This window comes from Pteropus vampyrus, unplaced genomic scaffold (assembly GCF_000151845.1).
Source record: "Pteropus vampyrus isolate Shadow unplaced genomic scaffold, Pvam_2.0 Scaffold14, whole genome shotgun sequence".
In the NCBI taxonomy this organism is placed as follows: domain Eukaryota; kingdom Metazoa; phylum Chordata; class Mammalia; order Chiroptera; family Pteropodidae; genus Pteropus; species Pteropus vampyrus.
In genome coordinates, this window is record NW_011888795.1 from 10,454,179 (window position 1) to 10,481,347 (window position 27,169).

The following is a 27,169-nucleotide window of genomic DNA, read 5'->3' on the forward strand; positions in this document are numbered from 1 at the left end:
TGTAATTAGCCTTCAGCTGTTCAGAAGACCTGTGCTAAGCTTGGCTGCAGCAGAGCAGTAGTGCCAGTCCTTGGGGAGGCTGTGGCTCTCCCTGGCTCCCCAGTTATGCCGTGGCAGCAATCTCCAGTGATGGTGCTCTTCATGTCCCTGGCTGGTGAGTGATACACATGACTCTGCCATTTCTTATCCTATTAAATTTCAATGCCTTCTGGTGCCATTGATCAAAATGAGATAGGATAGGCTGCAGATAGCTCTAACAGCTTCACTTACTGTGGGCATTTGGCTGGGAACATCTTTTCTTTATTACCTTACACATGTGGGGCACACTTCATTTTTTCCAAGGACTTTCACAGTGTAATGCACACTGTTTTCCATAAGTTAGGCAGCATAAGTGTTGACCCCAGAAGACAGTGACACTGTCTGGTCACCTTCTAAGGAAGAGTTTACAGAAACCGTTTAGATTTAAGAGACAGAACTGAGCCAGGGCTTGGAAATGGGGCTCTCGCTACAATGTCTGGTAAAAGTATAGCATGTTTTGCTTTTCCTGTTTTTCTCAAATGGAAATGCTAGGTTTATATTGTATACAGAGCGAATTGTGAAGATGAATGAGATGTGGTCTGTCAAATTGTGCCATTTTAGAAAGGCGTAAGCCAGGGCATCAAAGATTTTTAAAAATTACCGTCATACTTCAGATCAGAGAGGCTGTGTGGGAAACTGAGCCTTTAATGACTATTTTATGTCCCCAACCCCTGCCTTCACCAAGAGCATTTTCTCTGTGACATTGAATCCTCTTGTGTGCTGTTATGAGGTTTGCTGGTTAATTCACAATTCCTTCTAGAACCACTGAATTTAACATGTGAGGGAACTAGCTTTGTCCACACAACCCTGCTAATACATTTAAATTGGGGACACAGTGGCACTTGATTGTTATGAAACTTGGGTGAAGAGTCTGGCCAGTTGTCCCATTCCAGTCTGGTTTTCCTTGTGCCACATATTCAGAATTAGTTGCATATTCTTTTGGAGGCAGTCATCATTACATTTAGCAGGGCAAGCAAATAAAAAAGCAAAAGACCTCAGTGACCCGTGTGCAAGCACCAATTCCATGACTGGCAGATGACTGACAGATTCAGAATTGTAACGAGTGCTCAATAAATGCAAGGGCAGGTTGAGAGGAAATGCTCGCCCTTTCCTCTCTGGGATGCAGGTTCTCAGAGATGAATTGAGTAAATGAAGCATGTGAAGGTGCCCCATTTTCCAGATGAGGGTTCTGAGGCAGGTTACAGAATTGGTCATGATCAGTCAACTAGCAAGTGGCAGCCTTGAGATTTGTGTCTAGGAAGTCCAGCTTCATGGCCCATGCTCTGCATTACTGTACTGCACAACCCTGAATGCCTAGGTTCAGAAAATACGTTGAACTGGAGATGAGAAAACCATTAGATATTTTGGTTTTTTAGAAAAGACTTAGCTTCTGGGTAAACTAGCTGTGTAGTCATAATCCAGTCACTTTTCTTCCCCGGTCTCAAATTCCTCCCTTATAAAATGAAGGAATTTTAGTTTGTGTCAGTTAACTCTAGGTTTAACTGTACATAAGAGACAAGCCCAAATAATAGTGAATTAATCAAGATAAATGTTTATTTCTCTTTCCTGTGAAAATAAGTCTAGAGTGATTCAGACCCGGTCTGGTGTGAGGGCTCATTACCATGGACCTGCCATCTTATGTGTGACTCCTGTCCCAAAAGTCTTGTGGTTCTAGACGTCCGTTGGAACTCCGGCCATCATGCACAAAACAAGTTGCAGGCCATTTAAAGGAGGAAAACAGAAAGGCAATGAAGAATCCACACAGGCAATTGAGTTCCCTTCAAGCAGCCTTCCCAGAAGGCCCACATAAGCCTACCATTTTTGTTACTTTGGCTCAAACTCAGTCACACATTCCCACCCAGCTGGAAAGGAGACTTGGCCATAGTGTTTTAAATCCAGGCAGCAGGTGCTCAGCTTAAACTTGTGGTTCTGTTCCTAAGGGAAAGGGGAAGACTGGATTTTGGGGTAGTGAGCCAGCAGTCTCTGTCACAGGGCTAGAGTCCTTCTGTTCAAGGGTTCTCTTTGAATCTTAAGGCCCACAGGAAACCAACAGAGGTAGGATTTATATCTTTTTGTTAAAAGGTCCATGTTTAAACTGAGAAACTGAGCAGAATCTTGCTAAGTGCCCACCCCTGCCACCCCACACATCCAGAAATAGTCTTCCTGCCGCACCTAGCTGGGGCTGCTTCTGCTGCCTGGGAGGTGCCAAAGAAAATGCTTGAGATGGGGAGCTAAGTGCTGGGGTGCTAAACATAGCTCCTTGCCCCTGGATATGGCCACCGTGCTCCATTTACACTCCAGCTGTGTTCCTTAGATCTCCGCAGACAAAGTGTAGCCTTCAAGACCTGCCAGACCTGCTCCCTGCTGAACTCCACCTCATCCCTCCCCCACACTCTCTTTGTTTTCCCATGATGCTGACTCCAGACATACAAGGCTCTAAATCCTCCAGGCCTTTGTACATATGCTTCCTCCTGCCTGGGATACCACTTACTTTCTTGTCTGCCTGAAGAATTTCTCCTTATGTTGAATTCCACACCCCATCCTATAGTGCTCAGAGCCTACTTAAGTAATAACACTTTTCACGCTGAGGAGTGTGGTCCATTCATGTGTCTGCCTCATGAAGTTCTAAACCCCTGAGAACAAAGACCTACCCCCAGTGCCTGGCAAGGAGCTTGGTTCACAAGAGACTTCTACATTCTTGTGGAATTCGATATGGGAGGGAAACCAAACAAAGCCTATCTGGGAAGGCCCGACTGTCCAGGAAATACGTAGAGAAGAGGCCCTTGTGTGGTCGCTGACTTTCCCAGGGCCTGTCCAATGAGTCATCTCTCAGCCCTTCTTGCAGGTTGTGGGGAACCAAAACCTTCTTATGCCTCTTCCTACAGAGAAGTCCAAGCAGTGAGTCAAGGCCCTGGGGCACTAGTTTGCTGAGTCTCCTGAATACTGGAAAGGAGATGCTGGAGAGGTAGCTGGCTTGGCACATCAGTAGACTCCAGGGCTGTTGTTTGGTTTTTTTGTTTGTTTGTTTGTTTTGTCTTTTTGTTTTGTTTTGTTTTGTTTTTGAGTAGAGGGAGAGTTGAGACAGATTCTGAGCTATGCCCTGACCTTGCTTCTGCCCACTGCCCTCTTTGTGTCTCAGACAGACCAGTGAACTTGACCTCTATGGGACCATAGGTCTCATTTAAAAACTGTGACCCAGTTTTGACAAAGATTGGTCACATATTTGTGGTCATATACATATATTTTGTAAAACAGTATTTCTCAGAGTATTTCCATTGAGTACCTAACAAGCATGAACTTTCTAGGACATATTACAATGTATAGCGTGTCCACCTCTGTCAGTTTTCCATCTAATCATCTGCCCATCTTTTACACCCCACATTCCTACAGGAAGATGGGGAGAGGATGGAAGAGGGTGGGCAGAGAGGGGAAAGAGAAGGATATTAGAACAATATTTTCCAGACTGGTTCAATTTGTAATACGCTCTGACACTTTTGGTCACTTTTGGTCCAGCCACTTGCCAGTCCAGCATTTTGTCCACCACAAAGTCATACACCATATCAAGACACCATGACTGTCATCACCTCCAACTATCCAACATATCTTCCTACACACCAGGCACACCTTGACGGTTACCATGAGTTTTCTTGTCCTGTTTGGGATGCTATGCATTCATGAATGATCAATGTGCTTTTTCTCCCTCATTTGAGTTTATTCATTACTCCTGAGAAAGGAATTCCAATGGCATTATGAGGAAGGCCCCTCCTTTGAAAGGGTGTGCTACTTTAGCTCATAAGCATAAGCCATACACAGTGGGATTTTATCAAGAATCCAATGATTTCCCCAAGAGAAAAAAAGGCAAGTGGTTTCTAGTCTCCCAGAATTCTCTGCATCAGTCTTTGCTTTTTCACTACGAGGTATTCCTGGAAACCATGTTTGGGAATGAATTCTCTTTCCCTATAGTGATAGTATGAACTTAATGGGGTTCCTCTGTGGTTCTTGACTGAGGGACCAGCAACTCGGGTTTAGCTCAAATGAATTACAAAAATAAATCTTCAACAACTGTCAACCTTCATAACAATCTTGAAAGGAAAGTCTTGCTCCAAGTGCTACAGTGTGGGCATAAAGGTTCTGTCTAGTGATTTTACGACGACTTACGAAGTAAACCTATAACCCATAAAATCCACAACTCTTGAATACCATACATTTCGGTTATCCAAATGAACATTTAGGTACAAATAAGACTCTTTAATAGTAGTCTCTGTTAACTTAATGCCATTAATATGTCTTTTTAAAAAGTATTCAAAGAAATTTGAACTGATACTTTTGTCCATTCTAATTTGCAAGCCAGCTGTGCAGAAATAATTTGTAAGTGTTACTACTAGGCTTAAAGTTAGAACTTTTCTTTTGGACAATAATCACTATTTAAGCACGTGAGTCTTTGAAAGCTTCACTGAAGACAACCATTATGAGGGTTTTGTGAATTGGGGTCATACCCTACTATTCCACTCTCCTCTGCTTTCGTCTCTTCTCTCAGCATTGTTCCCAGTGGCACCACCACCTCCACCCATTCCCAAATCCAAAGGTAGGCTTTGGTTCAGACAGGGGTTTGAGTCTCAACTCCAAAATTTACTGGTTCTGTGATTATCGTCAAGTTGATAGAATTTTCTAAACTTGTGTTTCCTCATCTGAAAGGGATAAAGATAGTACCCAACAGAGGGTTTTGAGAGGAGTTGGTGAAGCATTTGACCTGAGGCCTGCCATATAGTAAGTGCTTAGTAACTCGGAGTTTTTTATTGTCGTTTTTGTTATAGGAAAAATAAGCGCTTAGAAATATATTGAGTGAAGGAGGGCAGTAGTAAAGGAGTTTATGGATGATTTTGATTTTGATTAGATGTGAACTTCGGTACTCTATAAACACCATCATGGAGGGATCTCCTTTGTCTTTTCCCTGTGTTTTCCCAAGTCACTGCCCAGCATCAAGCAGCTATAGCTCCAATGAGTGTAAATACAATGGGCAAATACAATGAAACCACAGCATCGAAGAAACAAAGCCACCTCTCACTACCTGATTATAAACTCCCAAGGAACATCGTCTGCACTTTGTCCGCTTTTCTGGCTTGCTAGGTGCCTGGAAGAAGACAGGATAGAATTATTTTAGTTGAAAAAGAGCCAGAGGCCTCCCACTCTTAAGGGATGGCCCAAGAGAGAACCTGTGACAATAATATACACTGCCTAACAGTCCATGACAGCTTTCACTTAAACCAACTCTTTAGAGCCTTTCTATGCACAGACACTGATAAAACAAAAACAAAAACGAAAACAAAAACAAAAACAAACAAAAACACACAGTTTCTACCTCAAGATTGCCTTAGTCTAGTGGAAGAGATGTACAGTCAACAAATAAAGCAATAAACATTTAATCAGAGCTGATATTCTGCTGGGACACACTGTCTGGACAGGATTATTGTTAAATGTTTGAATACTGTCCCCTTACACAATTGCGAGTTGTGACTAGTGCGACGAAGGCAACAGGTATAACTTTGCTGTGGAGGTGGGGAGCTAGTTTATGTAAGGAAGACAGGGAGGACTCTCTGAGGAGCTGACATATGAGCCAAAAGATGAAGGACAGTCCACCAGCTGTATCAGAGCAATCACGGTTTAATTTTCTTTCTTAGTTGAGATAAGCGGGGCCACTCAAAAGGTTAAGTAAGGAAATGACAGGACCTGGTCTACATTTAGAAAAACTGGTGGCAAGATAAAAAATTAAAGGGTACTGAATCTTCCGTCATCAGAGGTAAGTAAGCATAAGAGTAGATGAACACATGGCAAATACTCAAAGGACCGATTCACATATCAGATTAGGGTTTGTACTAGATGACTCCTTTTGAATCTGGGATCATGTGATTCTATGCAAACTATACAACTCTGTGTAAATCTTTAGTAGCATTGTTCACGCTGCCCCAGCTCTATCAGGGCAGGACAGCAGCGCTTTGCCCAGGAACTGTCTGGATTCGCGTTTGAAGATCGGAAATGAACAGACATTGACTCTTAGCTATCTCTCTGAGCATGACCACGTGGTGTGTTAGTGCCGCACCCCATACAGACAAAGGGGCTGGATGCAGAACAATGTCTGCAGTATGATCGCAACCCTGTAAAAAACATGGGTACAACCGAAACATTACAACTGTGACTTTGTGGTAACATCTTGGGGGTAATCTTCACTTGATTGTTATATCCTTGTAAGTTTTCCCCAAATCTGGAAATACTCATGTTAATTTTTAATGAAGTAACTAAAATGGGAGTGGGGGAGGGGCTTTCTGAGCTATCGCTGTGTTAACACTTTTGTTTCCTAATTTGCAGTGGTTTTGCATAATGGCAGTCAAATAAGAGCAAAAGGGTTTCCAGAAATCACAGATTCTTCTCAGCCTACGAGAGCAGCAACAGTACAGGCCACAGCAAAACCTTTCCTGCAATCAACTAACCAAGTGCCTCACACAACTATAGCAACGAGATCAACGAATGGTCACATCACCTCTCAAATAGCTGCCACAACCTCTAACTCTGAGACCCCAACTACACACACAACAATAAAATCTCTAACAACCTCGCTGGTAACAACAAATGGCACTCCATCCACCAGCCCTATAATCCGCACCCTAATCACAACCCTGGCCACACCCAACAACTCTCACACGGATGCTCCAGCCACTGAGACTACAATCGGCCCCAGTGCAGCTCCCGGTTCTCCGCCAGCCACCATTGGCCCACCAACCCACACAACTGGAACCAGCCCATCGACTATCAGCCACACAACTGGGAAGACCACCCAACCCAGTAAGCAGACCACCCTTCCAGCAACTTTGTCCACCTCATCACACAACAGCACAACTACTCAAAAGCCCACTCAACCCACCCATGCTCCAGGAACAACCACGAATGCACACAATGCCACCCACACAATGTCACCTGCCACCATAGCTCCTGGGCCCACCCTTGCACCTCAGCCATCACCAGCCAAGACTGGAATTTATCAAGTTCTAAATGGAAGCAGGCTCTGTATCAAAGCAGAGATGGGGATAGAGCTGACAGTTCAATACATGGTGTCGGTAAGTTGGGGGATAGGACTGTAACACTATCCTCAAAAAGTTTGAATGGAGTTTGCCTTGCTAAGAATGAGCATTCTCTTGCATTCCATGTCTTTCAATGAGTAAATAGGTGTGAGCTCCTCTTTCTGCAACATGCTCCATTAAAAAGTGAATCTGTTTTAGAATATATATAAAAATAGAAACTGACAGTGACTGCTTAGAGAGAGGAAAGCACACATCAAAAATTTAAATATCACACAACTCATTTTTAGCTAACACTGGCAGTGCTGAGACGTGTTCAGTGTTGAACCTGGCCTGGACCTACCCTGCCAGATGACTTTTAAGCCTCAGCAACTTTCTAGAAAAACGAGAGGTTTAGATTAGATGGTCTCCATGGTTCTAGCCAGCTGTGACACTAATATGGAAAATCCAGATTAACAAAAAGATTGGAGGGGATGGAGTGGGGTTAAAATGATTTGATTTACTAAAGGAATCACCATTAAAATAATACTTTTTTTGAATAATTTTTATGATATCAAATAAAACTTCCACATTCGAAACAGAAGTACATTAGATAGCAAATCTTTCCTACAGCGCCTTTCAACATGTGTAATTTAACAAAAAATAAATTCCACACAGCTTATCAGGAGTATACCTACCCTGAATTATCTACCAAAAAACTCCTTTTTTTTTGTAGGAGAACTCCTTCTTTAAAAAATCTTTTGAAAATAATGGTTTGGAACATGAGATGTCATCCAGGGACTTTGAAATTCTTGGATGAACACCCACTAGCTTTGAGTTTCAGGCTTACTTACTAGTCTGTGCTTCTGGTTGCCTACCTAGAGTTTTCTTCTATATCTCATGGAGCCAATCTATTTTATTTGGTTTAGGTTTTTTCACGTCAGAGCTACTTCAACATCGACCCCAATGCAACCCAAGCCTCTGGGAACTGTGGCTCTCAAATATCCAACCTTCTCTTGAATTTCCAGGGCGGATTTGTGAATCTTACTTTCACCAAGGTGAGGGCTGACCTCCTTTACAATAACTGGCTCTAGTATCACTTTCTCTCCTTCTCATCTTGGGGCCCAATGGTGCAATCTCACACTTCACTTTAAGTTCTAGGGGAAATAGATCTCAGAGCCTTTTGAGATATTCTCTGATAAGAATGAGGGGCATGGAGATGGAAAGAAAAGGAAGTGTCAACATCCTATGTTTGCCTTCTTTCCCCTTCAGCCTCTGTGAAGCCTCAGAAGGCCTTTGATGCCTGCTAGGGGTGACTTGGCCTTAGGGAGCCTGGCCACAGATGCCCTTTGCAAACCACCCCAAAGAGGAAGTTGTACAGATGAACAGACCCATAGAAATTCCCAGTGGGCACCAGAGAAACAGAGTTGTTTTAAGATCAAAACCAAACGTCAGAATGGGTTCTTTCCAACCATAGCAGGCAAAATTCAGGGACTAACCAGGCACCGGGTTTTCCAGACCATATCTTGGAACGGGGTGAATGACAGAGTACAGTGCAAAGAGCATGAACAAGAAGTCAGAGTCCCAGCTGCAAATCTGATTCTGTCATTTGTTCTCCTTGTGACATCAGGCAAGCAACTTAACCTGTCTGAGCTTTATTTTATCATTTGAAAAATGGGGGAAAGGAATTAGAGATCACCTCTCTAAAGAGCATTATTCAACACATGAAAAGTAGTTGTTCAATAACCAGTAGATATGATTGCAAAGACCGAAACGGGCAAATGTCTGGGGAGACAATGCTGTTTGTCCCAGTCGTGCTCTAAAATGCCTTTCAAAAAGGCTGAGTTAGAGCCAAGGAGGAGGTGCCAAGAGGACGCTTGCAGCCGGGACTCCGTGCTGGCCTCCTTCTTATCTGTCTAATGTGACCCCTGAAGTTAGAGGGGTCTTGGCTAGCAGATCTTGGAGAGGAATGAACAGAGACTTTGGGGTCAGACAAACCATAACACTTACTAGTTGCATGGTCTTGGCATGGTGGGGCCTGTTTCCTCATCTATAAAATGAAAATAATTACACCTACCTAGTAGGACCCTTGGGAGGGTTAGAAATGCTATATGTAAGCCATCTCGCCCAATGTTCAATAATGTTGGCGGGGCAGCGGGGGAGTGTTATTATTATTGTTGTTGTTAGCTTGGTCTCAAAGGCTTTATCCTCCTGGTGTACTTTTCTCCTTAGGTTAGAGATGCACTTAAGAAGTCCGTGATTTCCTTTCAGTACCAAATGGAAAAGATAATCCCTCTCACCAGAAGGACATTCAGGGTAGAATAAGTGCTCTATCCCTGAACAACTGAAGTTAAATTATAGAGGTGTCGGGAATTTTTAAAAAGTGACTTCAGCAAAATGACAGAGGATATAGGTATAAGCATTTATGCTTTAGTCCAGAGCTTGATTCCACCCAAACCACTGCCTGTGTGAATAACTGCCTAAGGGAAGGCATCAAAACCTCCAGCATTTGCCTGTGGCACACAATAGCCACTGCTGCCAGACCTTAGTCAGAACTGCCAGCAGGAGTCTCCTTGGCACCCTCAACCTCTCTTTCTGCTACTTTCCTATCTCCTGATGCCCCCTATCCCTACCTTCCCAATGCCTTCAGACTGGACTCTATTTGATCCAACTCCACCCAAGTGCTGAATTTCTGCCTTTCAAGTACCATGTGCTTCCAGAGGTGTGGACTGGAAACGAGTGCCCAGATAGAGCTAGAAGGACCACCTCCCTCCACTTGCCTTCAGGAAGAAGCAAAGGGAGCCCCTCTCAAACCATGGCCTCAAGTGTGGCAGTAGCTGCTTTGAGTCTCACCAACCAAATTCACCCATTCCTCAGCACCAGTTCCCCACACAGCTGACTTAGCTCTGCGGCAAAAGGAAGGCAAAGAGGCTCACAGAAGACAAGTTTCCACCAGCTTTAGTTCTTCTGAGGAATTTCTGCGTTTAGGAATAGTGCTTGTTTAAGCCAAAAAAAAAAAAAAAATGGCCACAGATTCAAAGATTATAGGGACTAAGTATAGAATTTAATGAGTGAACTAGATGAGTAAACATTTCTTTTTTCTTGAACAGGCAGTCTTTTCCTTAATTTTCTCACTTTTTTTAAATAACGAGATATTATTTTTAATTGATCCAGTTAACAAAGATTTTTAAATAGCATAATGCCTCATGTTGGCAATGATGTATGTAACCAGGCACTCTCAAACATTCCTAGGAAGAGTTTGCATGATACCTTATGACCCTTATGACCCTTCGCATGTGTCTTCTTCCACATCTTGTAGTTAAAGCATTTTCCCACTTTAGATGAAGACAATGTGAAGGCAGATTTCATTATTTCATTAAATCTGCATAAGGAACACACTAGAGTAAGTGTGAGATGATAAGTGGCAACTGATCAGGCCTCAGTAGTGAGGAAACAAAAGGAAGGAGAGGGGGCGCCCATTCTCTCAACAGGTGACAGCTACTCCCCAACTACCGACAGCCGGTGGTGCCAGTGGCAGGGCTGGCATCTATTCCAGGGGACCGTCACTGTCTTTCATGGCGGGCGTTCATTCAAGTGTTGGTTTCCATTCTGGAGGCTGCTGCCCTACTGTGCCAGTTAAGCGTTAGCAACACTTTTTTTTTTTTTTTTTAATTTGAGCACTCTCCTGGCCAAACAAAATGCAGCTGTGAGACAGATTTGGTCTGTGAGCCCTGGCACAGCGCTTTCTGCCCCAACAGACAGGCTGTATGAAATGCATTTAGGCGAGAAAGCCGTCTAGATTTTTCCACAAGAGAAATGGGCTGAACAATTCAGCCAGCCACTTTTCAAATGTTGCTGCCTTTTATACCAGTGTTTCTTAATAGTCACAGCAGTAACACATGAGGCCAAATAAGTCTTTGTGTCGGGGTCTGTCCTGTGCCTTATGGGATCTTGAACAACATTTCCGGCCTCTAACTACTAGACGATAATCCCAGTTGTGACAACCCAAAATGTCTCCAGACATTGCCAAATGTTCCCTTGGGGGTGGTGGTGGGGTGGGCAAAATCACCCCTGATTGAGAAGCAGTACGCTAGGGAAAAGAGAGCTGTCAACATAAGAAATGTCTAAATATGTAGAGAATCTTTATAAGAGTTTATGTGAGCCAAAGTGATGACATATGCTGGGGAGCGAGATCTCAAATGTTCCCAAGAATAACAATTTTGCAGCTTCTTTTATGCATTTGAAATTAAGGAGTGAACATACATGGAGGTGGGAGAAAGTAAGGCGGGGATTGGATTACAGGATAGTCAACGAGATTATGTGTTCTCTTGAAGGTTAATACCCGCTTCCAGGGGTCTTACTTCTGGCATTTCAAAGTCATGTTAACCTGGATGCACAAGAACAATGGGCAGGGCTGGCTTATAACTTCTTTCACCAAAGAAGTTATAAGCTTGAGGTGTGACTACCCACCATGACCTGCCCAGTTAGGAATTTATGATCAGATCATCCTGTGAGGTTACTTTCCATAGAACCCCTTTTTTGGTCCACCGAGCCTTGGAAAATAGGAGTATATGTTAGTTATAGAGTAACAGATGTAACAAAGAGAACCAAGTTGTAGAATGAAAAAATAGATGCTGATTAGAAAGCCTGATTTATCAACCAATTTATCAATAAGAATTTACTGAGCACCTACTTCATCCTCAACACTGAGCTAGACATTATGTGAGAAAAGAAATGTAGGCTCCAAACGTTCAAATTATAAACAATAATTTGTAATTTTTAAAACTGAAGTACTGCTAATGACAGAAATGTAAAGAAAAATCTACCTCCTAAACTGTCACAAGACTTCAATCATCCATATTATTTCTACGTGACCACGGACAAGTCACTAGCACTCTCTGAGCCTCAGTGTCCTCTTCTATAAGATGGGACCAAAGAGTACCCATTTTGCCGGGCTGCTCTGAGGGCGAACTGGGCTAGCATATGTGAAAGTGCTGAGCTTGGTTTCTGGCCCATCGCAGGGTTAGGAGATGTGGATTTCCTTTCTCAATTTTCTCGGTTTCATTTTTTAAAAAACCGAAAACCTTTCTGTAACAGTGTCTTTTTTTGAGTAAAGCGATATGCCAAAAGTTAGTCAGACACTTCAGGTGCAAGATATATATATCTCCCTTTTCCCACCCCAATTTCCTTCCTGTCCAGATAGTTTGTTTTAAAAACATCTTTCAGTAACATTGTGTAGGGTTCCTTTTTCTGTGCTCAACACTATTCCTTTCTCACCTATTTGGTTGGCAGTACAGCTGTAGGACTCTGGAGAAATCGGTCACCCAGGGGAGAGGGGCACCAGGGCTAGGTAGTAGTATATTGGCCAACAAAGGTCAAGAATTCCAATGCTAGTGACCCTCCTGCTGTTTTCTCAGAGCCTTTCAGAGGTGTGTGGAGTCCTCTTAGCCAATAGGCTTCTGAGACCTGTTATCAGTGTTATATGTTAACACCCTCAGAGTGCACTATTTAGAACTTCCCAAGTATACAGTACCATTTCGTGCCATTTTCTCTTCAGCTTCCCCTCTTCCTGGAATGACCCTCCCACCCTTCAACCCCCTTGGCATTCATCCTTTAAAATGGCCTAATTATGTTCACCCTATAAAGTCTCCCCACCCCCATCCCCCATCTCCGTCCCAGTGAAGAGCCACTGTATCGGCATCCCATCTCTGTGATGAGATACTGCAGAGCTCTCTTTGGATAATTGGCAGTGAAGAGCCACTGTATCGGCATCCCCTTGGTTGAATAGTGAGATGGGACTTTTACAAGTGGTCTCTCCAAGTAGATGTGCTGTAAGTGCTCAAGTACCATATTCCACTATTGGGAGTCCTTGGCCCCCTTTTGTCAAGTGTTGATGGGTATACAAAGGATTTTCACTTTGTCTTTAAGAATCTGGTGTCGCAGATGTTTGTCATTCTCTAAACCAAAACTCAAATAAGAAAAATATCTGGCAGAGAATGAACCTGTGGGTGTGGGTGTCAAAGGAGAAGTGAACATTATAAACTACATAATGTGTGGCATGTAATTTCCCTTGGGCTTTGGGTTAAGTCTGACACCTGCATTAAGCTCCCCAACCTCCTACCCACCCCTCTGTATCCACTGGACTCCCATCCCCCAGAGCTGAGGTTTCAGCTTCTTTAATCAGTAGAGCTATTAAGCTTAGCTCACTTGCTTGCTCTCTCTTTTTCTATTTGTGGTAGATCTGAGCTCTAGGAAATAGATAAAAAAAAAATATCATTTGACCTCAATGAGAGAAGTTTACTGGGAAGGTGCAATCTAATTTATTATTGCCATTATTAATAACAGCAGTTAAAATTTGAGTAAAGACTCTATAATAAGTTTTTTACATGGATTCCTTCATTTGATCCTCGCATCAAACTATGAGGTAAGTCCTGTTATTATTATCCTCATTCTTCTACTGAATAAGTAAAAAAAATTAAATTTTTGCAATGTTCACAAAGATTCAACAATTCAAACTAATCTGCAAAGGAACAAAAAGGTACCTTAGAAATCACATTTAAAAATTCTTAGCAATACTTTATTTTCCCAAATGTTGGTTATAACATTTCATAACCAACTGATTTGTTTAGCAACTTTTTCATTGATGGTATAGACCAACAGTCAACAAGCTATGGCCCCAGACCAAATCCAACCTGCCACCAAAAAATGTACAATCCACAAGCTAAGAATGGCTTTTACATTTTTTAAATGATTGAGGGAAAAAAGAAGAATATCATGTGACACATGAAAATCATATGTAATTCAAATATCGGTGTCCGCAAATAAAGTCTGGCCATACCCATTTGTGTATGTGTTGCCTATGGCTGCTTCTGTGAAATAACGGCATTTGAGGAGTTGCTACAGAGAGCCACAGTGCCTAAAATAATACCATCTGGCTCTTTACATACAAAACTTGCCAACTCCTCATGTACAAGAAACTTCAGCCTTATTACCACTCAAATTATGCCAAATTTTTAATTTACGAGTCTAAAAAAAAAAGCTTTGTTCTAGTTTAAAGACTATTTTATTTCCTTTAAGACATCTCATACTAACATAACTCTACAGAAAAAGTAGGCTTAATTGCCCTTTTGTTTACATAAGTTCACCCACCAAATGTTTTTTTACAATAAAGATAGACATCAGCTCAGTCCCAGTCAATATTTGGTTAATTCTGAGTCAGTGAAAATAGCAGGAAAACTGGTTACAGGTTCTAGATTCTGTCCTGTTACATCATTAAGATGAACTCGCAGAGAATGTGAGCACTCTGCCATCCGCTTTGGAAAACCTCGCTTTTGCCATTATCCCTATAGAGCACCAATTCTGTGGAGCATGAATGGCCCTTCCTATCAGGCTTCACTTCATGAGAGCAGGACCTGTATAATCAGAAAGACCCACGCTTGGTTTAATGCTTTGCTGTCACCTCGTGAAATTCTTAAACGATTTTTGAACAAGAGATCCTACATTTTCATTTCATACTATGTCCCACTAATTATGTAGCTGTTCTTGCTTCCAACAGATGGCTATATATAAGCAACTGTATTTCAGGGAATGTAAAAGAAAGTTCTTGCATGACAAATTTTTTGTCTATATCCAAATATCCCATGGAGGAAAATGTAAGGCAGAATCCTATATACCTGATCTCGCTTTGTCTCACCTACAAACAATGTGAATCAGAGGTAGATGCTTACGTTTTCTGAGCCTCTTTGTTCTCAGTTATAAAATAGGCTGATAGTATTTATTATTTCTCAGGAGGTTGTCGTGTGGATCAAAGGAGGCAATGTAGATGAAAGCATGCCCTTAGTAAACTGTGAAACCTTTAAAAGAAAAAAACAAAGCATGTTTTCCTCATGTGAGGAGAGATCAAGGAGATGCCCCAGGAAAGGAGAGATGCCAGAAGGTTTCCCATGGGGCGCAGAGCTGGCTCGTCACTCCTACCCTGCTGCTCCTTAAATCAATTTCACAGTGCAGCCCAAGCAATTTCCAAAAGCAAAGTCATGCTCATGTCACTGTCCTATTTAAAACCCTTCAATGCATCCTCTCTGTCCTTAGGATGGAGCAAAGGTTTTGTGTCAGTGATTTTGGGCCCTGAAGTACAGGTGTCTCTTATACTGAAAGGGAACCCAAATAAAAACTTGAATAAATGGTGTGTGAAAGCAATCCAAGAAGGGACCGAGTCAGGGTGTTTCTCTCTAAAATAAATGGATGGTCCAAGCCCATTTTTCAACTAGCCTTAGAAAGACTAAACATCTTGAAGGAAGGAGCCAGGCCTTATTTTTCTCTCTGGGCCTAGAGCAATGCCTGCTCTGTAGTGGATATAAGAGAAGTTAAAGGCTAGACTTGGAAACAGGCAATTTCGGGTCATATCTTTCCTGCCACTTAATATGGCTATGACCTTGCACAAGTCACTGGCCCTCCATTTCCTCTCATATTTGTCGTGAGGATTAAACAAGGCATAGCATAGAAAGGGCCTGCTACAGTACCTGGCACAAAGTAAGAAGCTACTATGTGGTAGGTGAATTCAATGAATTATCAGATATAGAGTTTAGTGTATCAATAGCAGTGGCCTTACAAAAAACAGTTTGTATTTCTGGAATCCTTATATTGTGTAAGGAATCATCATTTCATTGACAAATATACAAATGGACTATAATGTAGTCAAAATTATTGATAAATTTCTTTAATGATTAGATTTTAAACTGCTAAAAGTAATTTAATTTCAGATTCTGATTTGGGTTACACTACCATTTTTTGCATCTCTCGTGGATAGTTTTCTAATGAATGTTCAAAAGTCATAACATTGTAAACCACCTCCTTTAAAAAATAAAAGCTTATTTCTCAACTTACCTTTTCATATCTCCATTCAATTCCCTTTGTTTCACACTCTTAGTCTCTCTGGAAGTTATAGGACCAGCCATTATTTATTAATTTGTTTGTTTTGTTTTTCCAAAAGGATAATCCCTGGGTAAAATGTGGATCACTGTTTTATATTTCTGAGCACAGCCACCTGGAGTCCTCTTGTAGAGAAGATCTGGTGATCTCAGGGCAAACCATCCCAGAATCACTCACTGTGGCCCCATCTAACCATTTTGGAGACATGAACCCATTAATCTATTTAAAAGTGCCTGATACTCTACCCAGGGAAATGCAATCAAGAGTTTGCATACACTATTTTTCCCAGAGAGTATAAGGAGCTCATGAAGTCTACCCATGGTAGCCTTATAGATAAGTGGTCTCAGTTTGAATTCCTACTCTAAGGTATTAATTACTAGAAAAAGCTTAATGTATGCTCCTCCAACCCCTCCACCTTCCAGATGAATTTGTATTTTATTTTATTTTATTCTTTTTGCTAAAGTGTATTTGCATTTTAATAGGAGGAAAATTGGCCCAACTAAAGGGATTCAAATTATACAGATGGAACTTGAATTTCAGGCTCTCACAACAAGTAGGCAGTAGAGAAATCGTGGGCCAGGGGCCAGCCCATTATTTTTATTTATTTATTTGTTTGTTTGTTTAGAAATTTTCAAACACAATTACGGCTCCCAAACCACCATATCAACGATTTAATAGCTAGAATCCTACCTGAACAAAGTTTGTAAGCCAGGATCATAAACATAAAAACAGAGGTTACTCAGGTTAACACTCTGCTGCTTTACAGGATGAAAACTCATATTACATCAGTGAAGTGGGGGCCTATTTGACCGTCTCAAATCCAGGTAAGTAGGCTAATCAGAAGGGGGCTGGTGCTTGGTAGTGTGGAATTAGAGCAAATGGAGTTAATTATATGATTAAATGTTTAAAACTATCTGCCTCGAAGCATATGCCTCCTTGAGAAGGGTATACATGTTATAAAACAGGGCCAGTTTTTGAGCAGATCTTTCTCTCTCTGACAGCACTCAGATGAGCAGAGACGGGCTGCTCTCCCTTCTCTACGTTTCCATGGATGGATGCAACAGCCCCTCCTAATGGTGGGCATAGTCCTTCCTTTTACCATATTAGTCAGTCTGGGGATATGCTCCACTGGATGACTTTGCATGTCACTACTCTGATTCATTTCTGAAATTTTGGGGACACTTTTCTGTAGTCCCTAAACACTAACAACAATTTGTACCAACTTGTCCCCAGTAATTTAAAAATAACCAAAGAAAACATTCCCCCAAGTTCTCATTTTAATGTTATCACATTCCAACGTAGGTGAGGTTGCCCTCTCATACTCCAAACAGAGCACCGTAAAAAGTCCCCAGAGAGCACGAGGGCAATGAGGCGAAAGCAGAACTCCAGAAAGCTACATCTAAAGGAAGGCCATTTAACTGCACGTGAGCCACCTGCAATAGCTGGAACTCAATAGATTTATGCCAAGATTCTTATATGTCTGTTTTACCTTTATGTTTTCAGAGAAAATTTACCAAGGAATGAAAAGTGCTGTGATGTTTGAGACTGAGGTTGGGCATTCCTTCAAGTGTGTGAGTGAACAGAGCATCCAGCTGTCAGCCCACCTTCAACTGAAAACAATGAATGTCCAACTTCAAGCCTTTGATTTTGAAGATGACCACTTTGGAAATGGTAAGTTAAGGGTCCAACATGTCACAAACACAATCTTCAGATACCTATAGGTAGTTTCAAGTTATTTTTTGTCTGAAGCCATCAAAGGGACAAGAATCACATGAGCTTCCTAGAACAGTATGATTTCACGAAGCTCTTAGGGCCAAGTTTCTCCAGCCAACCCTCCCTCCTACCATTTCTATACGAGTCACTACCAACCTCAAAACCAGACAGCTTAACCCACCCACTCACGTCCACCACTCTCTCACAGCATAATACATTCTTTGTTTGACCAAAATACATATTCTGAATCTCTTAAACACACACACACACACACACACACACACACACACACACACACACAATCTACAAGTCAGAAAATGCTATCTGTAGCCTCCTCTTTACAAGCTGTTGAGTACTGGTAAACTCGGGTATATTTGGAGAACACTTTAAAAATCCTCTTAGTAATATCCAAAATTCAAGATATCAGAATAGATGCTTTGCCACTTGCAGAGGGAAAAGAGAGATGCCATAATTCTATATAGAAATACACTGTGTGTTCCCTCTTCTCAGTTACGAGCTGTTCCACCTGGCCAGTGTTTCCTCACAGTTAGTTTCAGTTTTCATGCAACTTCTGCTTTGGGTTTTAACTGCCACAGAGGGAAGTAGGTCCTAGAAAGAAGGCCAGGGGCAGATCAGGGTGGCTTTCCGAAAAAGCCCCTTTCCCTGCTTGGAAAACAGTGTTACAAGGATTTCTATATATGTCCAGAAATTGAACTTCAGTTTCTAAAACTTCTCTCTAATAATAACTCAATGACATACTGAATACCTCTCAACTATAATAAGTAGGTTTAGCTAGAAATTTAGCTGTAAATTAAATTTCTGTAATGTGAATCTGATCTCTGAGTTCCATTGGAAAGTTGAAGATGCATCTGCACAAAACTTCTGATATATTTGCTGGAAAGCAAAGCATTTAGCAAAGGAAGGATTCAAGTGTTACCTGTGTCGAATCCTCTGATTTCTATAGGTTTTGTCCAAGTCTTACAATCTCTAATTTAACATGGGACCTTCACCACAGTGCTAAAATTAAATTTTAAAATTTACTAGTAGGTGTTGCCTCCCACTTTGTCATCTTGTCTCAAAACTTCCAATTTGGGGAAACTTAACAATTTATTATGAAGTTTTAAAAACCTCTGTAATTAATCATGTGATCTCAAAAATAAGGTACACTTTTGCTCTTCCTCCTTGTCAGAACCACTGTGAAGCAGAAAGCGAGCAAGTCTGAGAAACCCTAGTGGCAGAGGAGAGAAACAAAACCTTTTAGCAGCACACACCTGGTCTCTATTAGCATAGTCCGAAGGGAGATGTAGAAAAACTGTCCTTTCATTTTTTCCTCTCCCTCCCTCACCCTCTCATGCAAATAGTCACAAAACCCTATCAATTCTACCTCTAAATTATTTCTCTTGTTTATTCTACTGTCACTGCCTCAGCTCAACTCCATATTGCCAGTCTTCGTGCTTCAAATTTCACTAAAGACCCTCAAACATGAAGATGTATGCCATTCTGTAAATAATATTTTCTTCCAGAGAGTAAGAGAAGAGGAAAAAAGGAGCGAGTAAAAAAATGAAAGTTGTCATACAATATGGTGTTATAAAAGATACATGTACAGAGGGTCGTGGGAGCAGAGGAAGGCACAGCATTGGCTGGGTGGGGTCAGTACTGAACAATAGGTGACATTTCAACAGGGACAGGAAGAATTGGAGAAGAATGCAGTAAGTGTAAACACTCAGCCTAGTCATCTCAAACAATAAGCTCTGACTTCTACATTCTCAGCCCCTCCTCCCTAAAATCTCCAAGTCTGCAAAAGGTTTCTCCAGTTCCAGGAGTCCCTGGCTGTCCACCAGCCCCTTAAAAAGCAGAGTTTGAATAGAAAATGTTGACCACGTGATTTGGCACAGGTCCCTGTTTCTGGAGTTGGGAACCATGGTTCCGGGCCTTACCTGGCTTGGGAGTCAAAACACAATTCTGATCCTGACCCTCTCGATCAAACCAATGTTTCCCAGCTTCCTAGAATCACCTGGGCCCCACTTTCAACCCACTGAATCATAATTTCTTGAGCACGAGCCCCGGGTATCTGCACTTTCATGCACTCTTTCACAAGTGCTGCATGTTCCAGATCATTGCACTGACCATGTCTCTCCTCATTTGCACCTATCTGCATGTATGAGGCAGCAGGTGGGAGGCCCAGCAGCAACCTCTCTTCATCTGTTTCCTTCTCTGTGAAGCCAAGACGGGCAGGGGCACGATCGCTTCCCAGCATTGTGGCTAGCCTATAACACCTGTTACTCTGACTTCAATTGCAGCGGATGAATGCTTCAGTGACAGAAACAGGAGAGAAATCCCTGTGGCCGTGGGCCTGAGTATCACAGGACTGCTTGTCGTTTTGCTAACAGCATGCCTGGTGACCAGAAAGAGGCCCAGTAGAGGATATGAACGCATGTAAAGCCCCAGCTTCTTCAGAATGTGTAAGGTTAAGGCCTTGGGAATTCTGACTTCATATTCAGCTTAAAGTGAAGGGCTTGACTTTTCTAGTTGTCTGTCCCACCCTCCAAATCTGATTAGGAAACCTAGCTTTTCACCGAAGGGCCAACCGAAGGGCCATCTGAAGGCTAGCTAAAAGGTGGCCCCCACCTACTTTCTCCTGTTGGCATGGAGAGGCTGTGCCAAATGAATTTGAATTCCATTCTCCACACCTGATAATGCAGGGGGCTGGCTGTGAGAATTAGGGACAAGAGGCAGGGACATGAGCAGGGAGCTTGTGAGGATAAAGCAAATACCCAAAGGGAGAACTGTGGGAAAGACATTTTCATACTGCACAGATTTTTCTTACACATTTTTAAGAGTCTCAATATCCACTTTTTAAAAAATATTCTTTTTAAAAACCCAGTCCATTTCAAAATAGATTCTAAGGTGATTTGAAACTCCTGGATTTCGCCCACATTTTGATTTATTTGAATTACAGATAGTCTTATAAACCATTATTTTTTTAAAAGACGTATTCTATATTTTTGTGATATATTATCGGTAAAGTGTAGAAAACTTCTCAACATTTAATTTTTTTTAAATGTAAGGCAAGTACCAGAAGTCTTGGCCAATAAGAGTCTCAATAAATGTTAGTTCTCCAGTTTCTTTACCTTCAATTGTTGTCTGCTTTCTTAACACTTTTTCCTGCTTTGTCTCTATTTTTCTTTCATTCTAATCTATTCTTATAACTTGTTAATTTGGGCCATTGTGGGAAGGGAGCAGGCAAAAGATAAAACAATTAGAAATGGCAAGCAGATGAGGGAGAGCTACCCTGATTGTGACTCACTTTCCTTTTTTAGCAAACATTTACCAAAAAAAAAAAAAAATGAACCGGAAAATTCCTGATTGGGAGTGATTGATATCTGGAAGAAAAATTCTATTAAAATCAAGCTCCAAATGTTATTTGTGGTTTTCTATTACATTGATTGTTTAAATGGGAGAATTGGGATTTTTTATTTCAGAGAAAGAGGAGAGTTACGGACTTCTGGATGTTAACTCCTTTTACTAACAGGAAGTTTCCTGTTTTTCTACATTTTCCAGAGGTGCCATTCATTATTTTTAACAGAAAATTTATGAAAGTTGGAAAGAACTCTAAAACCACTGTTAATCTGGGACAGGTACTGGCTTTCCCTTAAGCTATTTTGGCTCTCTCCACTTTCTCAGGGGTGAGAGGGTGGCGAGGGCACATAGCAGCTTCAAGAGATCTTCAAGAATCCCTGAAGATGTCTAGAGTGTTAGGAAATTCCTGTTTCCTCCTTACAACAGGAGATGTTGATGAAAACCTGGGATGTGAGGACCCAGTGTTCCCCAGAGTGACCCAGGTTTAACAGTGAGGGCTTAGCTTTGGAGAGGTGCCATCTCTCTCCATCTCCTTGTTGACTCCCATTTCCAGTTCTGCCTCAAGTGTACTCGAAGGTTCTAAACTGAAGAGTATGAGTTGTTTATACACTGTGCCACTAATCATCCTGTAGAATGACTAAAGGAAGGTTCATCCTCTAGTGTGTGGAAATTTCTCCCACAAGTGATGGAAAAACAAATGGAATTAAAATCAAGAGGAGAGGGATAAGACAGCTCACTTAGGTTTAATTTTCCTTCCTACCACCTTCGATGAGTCCTTTGGGATGATGGATGCTGCTGCTTAGACTCATTATCTTCCTACCTACCCCAAAGCCAATTATCATCAAAATTAATTATAATTAACATTCTGGTAACCAAAAAGAACAAAGTTTTCATTTGAATGACTAATAAATAAATTCCCAGAACTGCCTTATTGTCTCACAGTTTTGCTCACTGTTTTGCAGTAATGTCCAGGGAAGTTCTTCAGGGAGAAAGTGCCGGGATTGAGACTATAGAGAAACTGAGTGTCTGCAAGTAGTCTCCTCTGCCCCTGGGGTTCTGCCTTGTGCTGCCTCCAAGTCTGTCTCTTTGGGCTACAAGGGGCTTACTGCAGGCACCCTGCCCATCGCTTTCTGGGTGGGAGCTGGAGGCTGCTGTGAACGACTCTGGGAAAGCTCGTAGGGGCCTTTTCTGATCTCTCTGGCCTCCCTTGCAACTTGCCTCTAAGAGTTCTGCTGCTTGCCCATCCAGCTGGTTTCAACACAATTTTTCCATTCTGCTGTAAGTAAGCTGTCTTAAATTTACCTCTCTCTCTCAGCATCCCCCTTAGAGGACATAAAAATCCCCTTAGAGATAATAAAAACCTTCACTAATGCCCACCTGGAGATAACCTATCCATTGTTAATTTTGATGTACTTTCCTCTCATGGATATTGTTTTACATACTGGAGGCCTACAGAGCTTACAGTATGATATTCTTTTTACCTGTGCATCATAAGCTTCATGCTATTAAAGGTGCAAAGTATCATTATTATGGCTGCTATCATGAATATGTTACTAACTCTATATAGTAATTTACTTAACTAGGCTTATTTTTATTGAGAATTTTTATTGTTTCTAGATATTCACAATTATATGATTAAAGAATTACATATGAATTGCATACAAAACAAACTTAGATTAACAAATGTGTATAAACATATACCTGAATTTTTGATTTTGCCCTATAAATTGTTTAAAATGGTTATAATTTATTCCTTAGTACTAATTCTTAATTTTTAAGAAAAAAGGAACAAAATAATAAATGTAGATTATTTTTTAAATTTTAAAGCATTACAGAAACATATGAAATGAAAAATTGGAGTTAAAATAGTGACGAACTTTTCTCACAGTTTTCCTTTCTCATTATCTAATTAGATTGAGGAATAAAAGATTTTTAAAAAATCACCAGCAGCACTCAAAGAGATATAACCTAATGCAGTAAATTTAAACTGTTGAACAAAAGAGAAACAAGATTCAGATGCGAGAAGAGGGGCGACACAGCTGATTTAACCCTGCCTCCCTAAACACACTTACCCCAGGAAGCCATAGGATGACAGAAAAAAACATGTGAATGTTTATTATCATTCCTAAAACTGGAGAGAAAAAGAGCAGCTTATCTCTTCTAATCGAGGGGAAGTAAAAATGGCTACTGAGAAGACTGGGCAGAGTAAACACAGAGAGGGAGACTAGTGGAAGTGAACTGGGGAGCCAACTCAAACCAGAGGATAGCCCCAGGCTATACCTAGTTCCCAGGGTACAGAAAAGAAGGTAGAATCCAAAATACTAACTGATCTCGAATATAATAAGAAGAAAGGCCTTAATCAACTCAAATGATATCATAGGAAATTTAATATCTGGGCGAGATGCTGTAGCATGAGCAAGATGAAGACAAAAGATGTGACCACTGTTTAAAATTACTGCAGCATGACAACAATACACATAATATAAGATTAAATCGTGGGTGTCGAGTTTTAGTTTTGCAAGATGAAAAATGTTCTGAAGATGGATGATGGTGATGGTTACACAACAACGAGAATATACTTAATGTCACTGAAATGTACACTTCAAAACAATTAAAATGGCAAATTTTATATTATGTGCATTTTACTACAATTAGAAAAATTAAGTTAAAATAAAGGAGGGAGGGTTAGAAAGGAATATATTTGATAAAATAAAAAGAAAACATAACTCAAAGAACAGGGAGAAATCCCTGACAGTTTTCTTATGCTGAAAATTACTTAATAAGAATATGAATTTCATGTAACCAGAGCTTATAGATGAGATGTTATAATGAAAGAGTGATGTGAATAGATTTTACTCCTAAGAAAACAAATTATCAAAGCAACACGCTTGCATAATAAATAGTAATAGTAAGAGTCAGAATAGGTAGAGCTGAAAACTGGATTATCTTCATAGAGAAAATGACTGAGATAATTAATGCAGATAAAAATTAAGATTATAACATTATACGGAAGCTCCTAGGTATGGAAGGTATTCAGACCATCTAACATAAGGATAATTGGTACCTTTGAAGTAGAGTGCTCAAAAATAGAATAAAGATATATCTGACAATTTAAGAGATTTTCCTTAAGATCAGTAATTGAAGTTACAGATTGAAAGAGCATGGTGTACCCCAGAAAAGAAACATTGAGATCTGCTACATCCTTTTTTAATGGCTACTTTATATTCTATTGTATGATTGTACCATTTAAAATTTTTGATGGATATTTAGATTGTCCATTTTGCTCTCATAAAATGGAGATTATTTTAACATATCTTTTTGTAATTATGTTACTATATCTTTAGCATAGATTCTGAGTTGTGGAATTGCTGGGTCAATTGGTATGTGCTTTACATTTTGTTTTAACTTTTTTGTATTTTTTCCAAATCATTTTAATTTCTTAATTTGTCAATGTTCTTTTTTAATCTAATAAATGTATATTTATTTAAAATATAAATATAAAGAAAATTATCATATAGTATAAAAGGGCTTATGAAAAGCAATGTTTTCCTGTCCATTCTCTAAGAGACAAAACATTTAAAACTAATTTTAACAATTTCTTATAATAGCTATCCCCATAATTCTTTTAAAAAATATTAAAAATCTTATCTTACTATTTCTTAATTTATCAGCTTTAAACTTCTTGCTATGCCAGATAGAGATTTAATACTCTTATACTACCTCTTTATGGTCATATCTCTATTTATTATTAAATCAATAAGGTATATATTATTATAGTTGTGTAAACATTGTCCACCGACAAATCAAATACTGTATGACAAGCACAGTTCCTGTCTTGTACGGATTTTGTTTTTTTCCTGGAGTCTCTAGTTACCATTACCTCTTCCCTGGCCCCTCTTGTTTTTTTTTTCTTGGATCTCAGGTGAGAATTGGGTTAATGGTGATCTTTGGTTTATTTCAATATCGATTCATGCAAGGACCTCATGGATATATCCTCTTATCTATACATGAATAAGATATAGGTATAATTCTCCATTTATTTATATTAGGCCAAGCTCCCCTTTATCCCAGGGCCTTCCATCTTTCTCCAGTCAAGATCGATTATATTTTAAATGAACTGAATAAGTATTCTCGAATGGAATTTAAAAAGAGAGAGTTTTGACTGATTTACAAACTTCCACTTTTAAGCTCTTATAATTAGGTCTATTTTAAAAAAATATTTTAGCTCACTAAAAGCATTAAGAAATACTGTAAGTGTGACAAGAAATGTTTTATAAAGTGGATAAATATCACATATTTTCAAGGGATCATGTGTAATATAGTAATACAATCTCCTTTATGTAAGCACATCCCACCTTGCAAAGAGCATGCCTGGAAGAAAATAGAGCTAACCTAATTAAATATCCATTAATTGCTAAGAATATAAGGTTATCTTATTTAATACTCTACCAATCTTATATCGTTATTGCTTACTTTATAAAAAGAAATTTCAAGATTAAATAATACTCCTAAGTTCACGTAGTGAGTGGTGGAATTAAAAGTCAAGCCCAGGTTTAACTCCAAAGTGCTTATTCTTCCTACTCTAGCCTGCTTTCTGGCCTGTCTGCATCAAACCTTACCCGCTGTATTGTATTTGTTTTTTCTCTTAGTGGACGAGTGTTCATCTGACTACACAATTGTGCTTCCTGTGATTGGGGCCATCGTGCTTAGTCTCTGCGCTGTGGGTTTGATTGTCTATGGAATCCGCTTAAGGCGTGAATCATCTGGATACCAGAGAATCTAATTGGTCCCCAGGGGAAAAGAAAATAATAAAGTTTAGACAATTCTTTCATCGTTACCAGGATTTTGGGGACTTCCCTTAGAGTGTGTGTCCTTCCGACAATATAACCCATCTCTCACAAACAGAGTCCAAGCAGCACATCAATTTCTAAGTATTTTTTGTTTTGTTTTTTTATGAAAAATCTAGTGAATTGCTTTTCTAGTGAACTTTATATGAAGAGTGCTTTCTAGTTTCCTTCAAAACATTTTAACCATTCAAAGTCAACATTTGAGATACATTAAAATAACATAATCTGTATGTTACGTTAACATAACAATCAATTTATAAATCAAAGCATCTATTATAATCAACACTACCTGTGTGCATATTGGGTATTTTATCCTGGATCGTTTCCATTTTTAAAAATGCCTCTGCTTTGTCTATAAAATGGAATTTCAGTGCTTTTATTCTTCATGTTTTATATTATAAACATATGCCTGGCAATCTAATAACTCTTTTTTCATGATAAATGTTTTTTTAAAATCATCAAAAAGAACAATATATCACAGGTAGCCTAGGTTTTTGATCTGACATCAACAAGGGGAACAAATTAGCTTTTATTTTTTATCTGAATGACTCCTGCTCCAGAATCACTAAAGACTAAATTTTAGGTGGCTATGAACAACAGAATTAAATTATAAGCAAGAAACAATAATAATGGCTCTAATTATTGAACATATATATGAGAGACACTAGGCTAAGCAGGTTACATACATTTCATTTAATTCTCACAACTCATAGCTGAGTAAACTCAGACTTAACAAAATTAATTACTTAAATGTCATCCAGCTAACAAGGGGCAGAGCCAGAATTTGACTTCCCGTTGGTCTGATACCAAGGTCTCTGGTCTTTTCACTACACCAAGTTGCCTAAAAGAACAATGACACTAAGTGCTGCCCAAAGCCTCATAAAATCATATGCTCCCTTTTCATAGAGGAAATTAATTTATCCAGAATTATGACAGAGAAGGGAGGATTAAAGGAGGACTTGACAGTACCCTGTCTTTAAGTTCTCCTGTCCCTTGAAGGAGACTGGAACTCTTTAAAACATTAGTCAGTTTATCATTTTTATGGGATTGTTGTTGCTGTAGCTTCAAGATGAAGAAATGGCGTAAACTTCTCAAGATATTTTTTATTTCTTTGAAAACACAATTTTTTTTACTGCTAACCAACTTTTCTTTCTTGAATGTAGATCTCCATCTAGTGGTAATTTGCTGCTTCTT

General features: G+C 40.1%; 1 protein-coding gene across 2 annotated transcripts; it reads left to right on the forward strand.

Annotated features, from left to right (window-relative positions):
* LAMP3 (lysosomal associated membrane protein 3) lies at positions 1 to 26,035 on the forward strand. 2 transcript variants are annotated; one of them, XM_011382756.2, is made up of 7 exons: positions 1 to 154; positions 6,442 to 7,187; positions 8,057 to 8,185; positions 16,822 to 16,879; positions 17,559 to 17,726; positions 20,069 to 20,230; positions 25,778 to 25,835. In XM_011382756.2, the coding sequence occupies exons 1-6, from the start codon at positions 106 to 108 to the stop codon at positions 20,206 to 20,208; spliced, it is 1,290 nt and encodes a 429-aa protein (XP_011381058.1). In that variant the 5' UTR covers positions 1 to 105; the 3' UTR covers positions 20,209 to 20,230; positions 25,778 to 25,835. The 2 variants fall into 2 exon arrangements, with proteins under 2 accessions (XP_011381058.1, XP_011381067.1); XM_011382765.2 differs by lacking the exon at positions 20,069 to 20,230 and having other exon boundaries at positions 25,778 to 26,035.
* Positions 26,036 to 27,169: the final 1,134 nt, after the last annotated feature.

Bases quoted from the DNA above. Each gene is read 5' to 3' on its own strand.
- LAMP3 (XM_011382756.2), top strand. From the start codon at position 106: ATGCCGTGGCAGCAATCTCCAGTGATGGTGCTCTTCATGTCCCTGGCT. The intron at 155-6,441 runs GTGAGTGATACA...CCTAATTTGCAG, and splicing joins GCTCTTCATGTCCCTGGCTG to TGGTTTTGCATAATGGCAGT. The intron at 7,188-8,056 runs GTAAGTTGGGGG...TATTTGGTTTAG, and splicing joins CAGTTCAATACATGGTGTCG to GTTTTTTCACGTCAGAGCTA.